Genomic DNA, 8,541 nt, shown 5'->3' on the forward strand with positions numbered 1-8,541 from the left:
ACGATTTGTTAAGACATTAATCATTAGATAATGTTAATTAAAGCTATTTTAAATTATTACCAATGCACGTTTGCGTTAAACGTTCAAATCGATGCGGTTGTTTTTATATCAGGTGACACGTGCACTGGATTAGTAGTCTAGGTTAAGCAGTCTCACCTGTGGGCGCACTGTCTAAAATCCTCACATCATAGGCTCCAGAGCAGCGGTAATTGGCAGCGGTGCCGTTATCCCACACCACCACCACCTCCTCCGGACTCTCAAAACTCCTGACGGTGCCGACGTGCCCCTCTCCTCCGTCCTGTTTACCCCACTTCCAGTCAGGCCCACGGATGACTCGAGCACCCACTCCTTCCATCATGACTCTGTTATTCCTACCGGTAGTCATTTACTTGAATAAATTGCAAAAAATAGGTACTTTTGGCTAGCCGTTAAGCCAGTTAAAAAATATGAGGTTATACGTGAACTAATTCGTCCCGTCCTACATATGGGTCAATAACCAGTGAAGGAGGACAGTTTAGCAGTATGGACAGAAAAGGGATGTCCTGGTTTGTTTAATTCATAAAATTAATGTCTCTTGATAACCCGACGAAACATTTTTCAAGTGAACTAACGTTATTCAAAAATGTGTAACGTTACATTTAAATGTAACCCCCAAGTTGTTTTCGTGAAATGTCGTTTACGTAGTACGTTACCCCAAGCAATTTTACTGTGTAATTCTTAATTATACTGGAAGCAATGTTGTGGAAAATTTGGCAAAACGGTAAACGGCCCGTTTTCTTTTAGCAAAGGCCAGTTAGCTAGTCTGAGCTAACCAGCTATAGCTAACCTTCCTAAAGTTGTGAGCAGTTACTTGACATTAGCAAAAACGCAACAAAAACGTTCGGTTTAGAAAAAAATAACCGTTGTTTTATCGTGTAATGTAACGAATTGTTTTGCGAACTTTGCAAACGTTCAACAGATGGTCCAACTTCGCGTGACGCGATTCGGAAGGTCTGCGCGAGCCGCTGTCCGTGAAACGCGTCTGCAAACAGAAGCAGACCTTAAACCACTTTCACCAAAGCGTCCCGGTGTTTAATGGCAAACGAATTCCCAAATGAATGGCTGTAGGTGAAGCAATAGCAGTTCTTCATGCCCGAAACAAATGCACGCACGGGTCTGTAAACAGCAGCCACATCGCCACGGATGAAGAGACCTTTGTTAGTGCTTTCCCAAGAAACACACCAGCGGAACTCAAAATTTCCTGATCGAAAAGGATCCGGAGATCATTTCTGGAATATATCCTTAAAAGCGACCTTTAAGCCCGGGCTATGATAAAGAATTGGTGAAAATGCGCTCTTGAGAGATGTTTCATTGAGGTGCAACTCAAGACGATCGCGTCGCCATTATTGTCAATCAGAGCTCGAGCCAGTGGAGGTGGGACTGTTTTGGGATCCAAGCAGTTCCCGTGGCGTAAAATGACGTCACGTCAGGATTTAAAGTGAGCAGAGCCCAGCCACAAAAGAATTTGTGGGGTCTGTCCGGTCGTTTCACTCTCAACATTTGACATTATCAAGCATGGTTATATTATATTTATAGTAGATCATTCGTAAATAACAATCATGTATTTAAACAATTTGTCACATAATTATTTTTTGTGTTTGTGGTTGATATGAGATTTCCGAAAATGTCCACAGGAGAATAGCAAAAACATGTCCAAACTACAAAGCACAAAGGGTTCAAAAAGGTTACAAGGTTGAGTCCGTGTGTATGCACAAAAATGTAAGTGTGAATTCAAATACTGGTCCCTGTGGGTGTAAGGCACGGCCCTGGACTGCCATCACTGTGTCCCGCTGTGTCCCAGCTAAAGTAGGAGGGGCTTGTGAGGTCACAGCGGTAACCTGCCCACCGGAAAAAAACACATGTGCCGCGGCCAAGTTTCGCACAAAACATGTGTTGATGTCCATTCACAAAAATTGGCTGTTTTTGGGCAATGCATGTAGTATTATGGAAGCTTGTTTCCCCCACAAAATAAACATCAACATAAAGTGCTGCCAGAAGGACTTTTGCAACACCTTTGACTGATCTGAGCCATATATGAGCCTGATTCATAAAACATATTTTACTAAAATACGTTACACATGACTGCTTCTGATTTGTTACTTAAAAAATGTAAATCAATATTTCCTCATTGAATTTTGAGTTGTGTTACAAAGTCTCAAAATGGCAATGGTCGTTAAAATAAACTAAAATAAAAGCATTTTGGTGGTGTGATTTTTCTTGCTTTTTAATTCAGATACCATACAAAAATACATAATTCTCATTCACACAAAATTGTTTATTATATCAGTTTGCTTTGTTGTTGTTTTTTAACCTCTCCTCGCATTCTGTAACAAATCCTTCCCTCACGGGTCAAAATGAGCCCTAAAAATGTTTTTGTCAATTAGAAAGCTATTTTATTTTGGTGATATTTGTTGTTTTTAATGCATATACATTTTTACCATTAAATTACAAGAATTTTATCAATAAATAATATAGCACTAATTTAAGCACATTCTTTCAACTTAAATTCAAAGTAATTCTTCAAAACATGTAGGCTATAATAAACCAGCTAGAAATATCTCACATTGGGTAAATTTTTGTCTTTGCCGACCTCTTGTGAAAAAAAATATATACAACATGATATTTCATGACTCTTGCCACTAGATGGCCTTATAGCTCTATATGGAGCAAATGCACTCTTCCGCTGGGTCGTAAAGTCAGTTCTTGATTTATCACTTCAGTATGCGTTCAGATACACATGTAGACATTATAAAATCATTTTGGGTGAAGTTATAGCCGTTTTTATTTTTGTTTTTTATGTTAGCTGAAGCATTCCTTACATTCCATTCATTCCTAAGGGGGTCAAATTGACCCGTGAGGAAAGAACTTGTTACTTTTTAAAATTTCAACCACATAAACTCCTCGAATCCAGTCAATATTTAGGGCAAAAGTCCTAAGGTCTTGGACCACTCAATTTAAAATAGTTAATTATGTAATTTAGGAAGTGTATTTTGTAATGTGGCATCTGTATCCTGTGTACAGTAATTGTGTCAGCAATAAGGGTGATTTGAAATTGCATTGTTTGCTATCGAAGTACTATTGAAAGAAGAACATACAGTTGTGTTTCGGTCATTAAACCAAATGTTCTTCTCATTACATATCACACAGATATCTTGTCTTAAAAATTTACACATTACTTGTAAAAATGGATCGAATAAAAACACCCACACCATTCAATGTTTTTTTTTTTTTTTTTTGTGATTTGATGCAAAGGTAGTAAAGTATATAGTATTATAAATGCACATAGATCTCTTTTTTTAATGAAAATAAAAAAAAACCTGCAGGATTTACTTTTTACTTCTTTTTTTTTTTTATTAAACCCCTGTGTTTCCTGTCTTTGTCAGTTCTTGTCCTACATGGATGTTTGGTGCTACTCATTCTGTTATCTGCTCCCTGGTTCTCTGATCTCTGTGGTTTTGTTGTTTATTTTGCGTTTGGATCCAGCTCTCCCTTTATCTTGGAGTTCACTGTTACACCAGTCTAACACACTCTTTTGACTTTAGTATCTATAGACACTGATTCTCATGATTCAGGGGAAATTATTATAGAAATCATTTACAGCTGTAGGTCTAATTCTATGCAGGTATTTTAAAAATATAAGAACAACCTAAAAAGGTGTATTTACACAATAAGTGCATTGTGTCAAATAATTAATTTAAATGTTAATGCATAGTAGTTAAGACACAATATAAAGTGAAGTTTTTTGAGGAATTCATCGAATATCAAATAAATGTTTTGTTGATAAAATATTTTTTTTAAATCATGGCCTGTTGGGTCAATTTGACACCCTTGATTTTGTTCACCCTCTCTGTGACTGACAGGAAGTACATTTCCATTATGATTACAGGAGCTTGATGCAAAATCATTTCTGCAATGAAGAATGCACGTTCAAAAGTTTTAAGAGACTGTTGAGTCCAGATTATCCAGAATGCTCTGAAAGAGACAATTATGATAATGAGGGTCACATAAGAGGGGGGCTTCTGCAGAACACACGGCACATCCTGAGGAAGATGAACCAGACAGACCTCGCTAACACAGTACAGACCAGTAAGAGCTCTGGATCAAATATATTTTTTAATAATAATCTTCATAAAAATAAATATTTTTTACTAAAATATATCCATATTAAAATCCCTTTCTTTTGCTTGTCAGAACTGATGCCTGTGTATCAACAAAAACTCAAATCAAGATTGCACAATAAATTTTCATTTCAGATTCAGTGTTGACCAGGTCACAGAGGTACGAGGGTTCAACGGCCCTCAGAAGGAAGAATATTTCAGGATGAGAATAAATAATTCCTGAAGGAGTTTGCTGATAGAATCATCATCACACACATACGATCGTCAAGAAGCCTGTATACTGGCTGCGTCCGAAAACCTAGGCAGCTGTCTTGTTGCCTCGCTACCTTATCAGACAATGACTTGTAAGGCAGCGTTTGTGCATGAAGGCACCTCACGAAAGTGATTTCGGACAGACTTCTAAGGCAGTGTAACAGTTTAATGATCTACAGCAAAAGAGAGAGAGCTTTATTGAGAACTAAACAAATATTAATTTCTTGCTAGAAATTACATCAGAAGTGGAAAATGTTGGTCAAAAACATACATTTACACACAAACTGACCAGCAAACGCAACTTTCGGAAGCCATCTGTTTTTTTTTATAGCTCAACTGTCACAGAATGGAACACACAGGATTGTGGGATATCAAAGGCAGCGAAGGATACATATACAGTATGCTGCCTTCAAAACTCGATCAGATGAAGGTATAAGATGAAGAAAGGAAGTGAAATTATTAAATTCAGAAGTGTCTTGATGCCTTCCTGCCTTGAAATGTGTCCTCGAAGGCAGAGTTTTCCAGGTTTCGGAAGCAGCTAATGTGTCACATACCAGTCTTCTGTTGGATTGCAGCCACTGTTCTAGAGAGAATGATGGGTAAAGAGTGCAGCGATCCCCAAAACGATCTTTCAGACCAGCGCAAGAGTGGAAAGTACAATGGGAAATGTAAAATAGATTTGTATTAGGCTAGAAACACTATTCTATTCCCTTTCACACAGCAATAACGGTAAATTACCAGGATGACTTTACCAGTGTCAGTCATCGGTGTCAGGGTTCTGTCACTTCTGTCTAGTTTATTCATGGTTTTGTGACAGAGCCCTGACACTCCTGTATTGTTTGTCTTGTCTTGTGTGAGCGCGCAGCTTTGAGCATGCTCGAGCTGCATGCTCTTCTGTCCTTGTGTTTTGTGTGCGGGCGTGGTGTTCGGATCCCAGCGCTTCGGTCTAGTTTGGGTTTCAGTTTTGTGTTGGGATTCGGACATTCATGCTCTGCGTGTTTGTTTTGTCACTCTGTCTTGTCACGTGAGCGTGTGCTCTTCTGTCTGTGTAGCACACGGTTCATGTTTACATCAGCCATGTGCTTTCATGTTATGTTTTGTCTTATGTTGTGTAGCACGTGGTTGGTGTTTTTCACTGGCTACGTGCTTTTATGTTGTCATGTTTTGTGTGAACATGCAGCTGATGAGTTCTCATTAGCTGCATGTTCATGTCATGTTTGGTGTGAGCACATGTCTTGTTAAGTGTTTCTTTGTGCCATGTGCTCGTGTCTATTGTCTAACCCCGCCCACCTTGTTTCCTGATTATTGTTTCATTTGCCCCACCTGTCTTCCCTCGCTACCCTCTTTTGTTTGTTCCCTATTTAATCTCCTTGTGTTTGCAGTCCAGTGCGGAATTGTCGTCAAATGTACCTCATGTTTTCCAAGTCAAGTCAAGTCAAGTCAAGTCAAGTCAAGTCAAGTCAAGTCAAGTCAAGTCAAGTCAAGTCAAGTCAAGTCAAGTCAAGTCAGTCCCCCCCCCCCCTCATTAAAAAGCCCATTATTTCTGCATCTTTGAGTCCTCGCTCCTTTCCCTACAACAACCCTGACAATCGGATATTAAATTAAACCCTGTGCCATTGTCTTCATCCGCACTTTAGTTTCACTATCTGTTCAATTTGACATCTTTTTGACGTCTGAGTTACAGGCATAACGGATGATCAAACAGAACGAGTGTTTGCTCTTAAAAACACGACACTCACGTAATAGTATCCAACTGCACAGCCACAGCGCTGATGAATGAAACAGAAGGCTGGGTCTCAAGCACGACACATTGAAAAAGCTGCGAGACATGGCGCAACGGCCAAAGAAGATCATATAGCGCATATTTTTGAAAAACCATTGAAAAACCTTACTGTAAACAGCATTCACATCATCTTTGTAAGTCTTTACTGATTCCATATGTGTGATTTACCAGTATTTTTGAAAAGGTCCTGTTCTCACATGATCTGTTACCGGTAATTTACCAGTAAAGACTGTATGTGTGAAAGGGGCTTCTGTCTCTAAGAAGATTGGCTTATGAACAACAAAAAAGGGAACCTGATATTCTATGAGGAGGACCTGAAAGAGTGTGGCATTGATGTCAGCAGGCCCATCGCAAGGGGGGTGCGAACACGATGTGAGAGTAGGGGTCTAACAGGGGTCTACTGTTGCTATAGTGACAAACAATTTGTTGTTTACGTGGATATTTAAGAAAAAAATAATACATTTAGTTTAACAGCATTAGGTTCAGGTGTGTAACTGAACTAACACATTTTGACGCTTAAATCATGTTCTAGATTATGCGCGTTTGCAGAACAGCCTGAATCCACTTGAATGAGTTTGGACTGCTCTCTCACTGAATCATCAGCTGACTGACATGCATGCGCATGAATCTGTAACACGCACAGTCACATGCACAGATCAAATTTGGCTTTAATTATTGGCATGACATAATCAAGCCAGCCGTCACTTTTTTGCGTGAGGTCCTGGTGAGGCGCGAGGCCCTGTGTGGTCGCACACTTGGCACAGCCCTTGTGACGGTACTGGATGTCAGAGAAGTGTTCTCGGTGTGGAATTTGTTCAGGTCCCCATTTACATATTTACTATAGGAAGAAGTGGACAAGGCCCTACAGAGTGAGAATGGACACTGGGATCTTTTCCTCTGATTCCTTCTAGGTCTCACTAGAGTCTAATCAGACTCTCTTACAAGGCCCTCTGAGAAAGACTGTGAGCAGATCTCACAGCAAACAAGAAAAAGTTGCATACATTTAACAGAATATCAGGGAGAATCCCTCTACAGAGATATCCATCAACCTGTTCCACTGTCTGAATGAACGGAATGATTATTCTCTAGTGCAGGAAGTCCAAACATACCTGAAAAGAACAGGTGCCAGCCGTCTCTCTCAAACTATCTCCTGCTCAGTGGTCAGCTCTGGGGCCAGTTGCATAAACTAAGCCATTATGTTAAGACAGTGTCTTAAGATCTAGTATGAGCCACTAGCATTTAAGCAAGTGGCATTCAGTCTTACTTTTCGTATCAAATTAGGCCAGTCTATGTTTTTATGTAACTGATTAAAAAAAATTATGAACAGTCTTAAAGAAAAAAAATTATGTCTAACTTGTAAGACTAGTCTTAACGGTTTATGCAACCGGCCCCTGGTGTTTGTGCTGTTGAACTCAGAAGAAGAGCTAATTCAGCCCCTAGCCATCCGGACCAAGGCTTGGGAAGTCATCTCCGGCCTGTCAGAATGGGTTCTGAACGCAGTAAAAAGAGGTTACTCGCTTCAGTTCGCTTGCAGACCCCCTCGCTTTAGGGGCATGGTCAACACATCGGTAAGGAGCAATGTAGCAGTTGTCCTCCCCGCCGAAGTAATGAGCTTACTGGTGAAAGGAGCTGTAGAGACAATTCCGCCTTCCCACTGTGGATCAGGCTTCAACAGCCGCTACTTCCTCATTCCCAAAAAGGATGACAGCCCTTTCAAGATGCTAACTTTGAAACAAATCCTCTCACAAGTATGCCCAGGGGATTGTTTTTTCTCAGTGGATCTGAAAGATGCATACTTTCATACCAAAATATACCCCCATCACAAACCGTCTTTTGACATTCGCATTCGAGGGGGTGGCCTTCCAGTATACCCTGGCACCATGCACTTTCACAAAGTGCATGGATTCAGCACTCCTGAGAAAGAAGGGGATGCGTATCCTGAATTACTTCAAGGCCCAATTGAATATCCACAGATCCTTGCTCCTCAGCCATTAATGCCTGGGACTCAGGATCAACCCAAGAGCTCACTGTCTTCCAGCCAGCGAATCACTTTCCTGGGGGCCCCTCTCTGGCAGACCTAGCCTTGGTTTCCCGAGTTGATGCAGCTACTAGTAGCAGCCTCATGGCCAATTCCCCTGAGGAAGGACTCCTTTCCCAGGCAAACAGGACAATTTGGCACCCCCAACCCAAGTTGTGGGCCCTCCATATATGGCCCCTCAACAGGAACATACGGACCTCCAGCGAGAGTCCTGAATACTGTCTCTGAGGCTAGAGCCCCGTCCACAAGATGCCTCTATGCCCTTAAGCGGTTTGTTTTCTCTGACTGGTGCTCAGTTGACTGGTTCTTTT

General features: G+C 40.7%; 1 protein-coding gene across 3 annotated transcripts in view; it reads right to left on the reverse strand.

Annotated features, from left to right (window-relative positions):
- mib1 (MIB E3 ubiquitin protein ligase 1) overlaps positions 1-1,406 on the reverse strand; it is a 78,407-nt gene extending 77,001 nt beyond the window's left edge. For all 3 annotated transcript variants that reach the window (XM_079820202.1, XM_079820204.1, XM_079820203.1), the window contains exon 1: positions 157-1,406. In XM_079820202.1, coding sequence (XP_079676328.1) covers positions 157-385 — 229 coding nt within the window. In that variant the 5' untranslated portion in view covers positions 386-1,406. The remainder of the gene's footprint in view (positions 1-156) is intronic.
- Between the last annotated feature and the right edge of the window lie 7,135 nt (positions 1,407-8,541).

Source organism: Gobio gobio, assembly GCF_949357685.1.
Source record: "Gobio gobio genome assembly, chromosome: 6".
Classification (NCBI taxonomy): Eukaryota; Metazoa; Chordata; class Actinopteri; order Cypriniformes; family Gobionidae; genus Gobio; species Gobio gobio.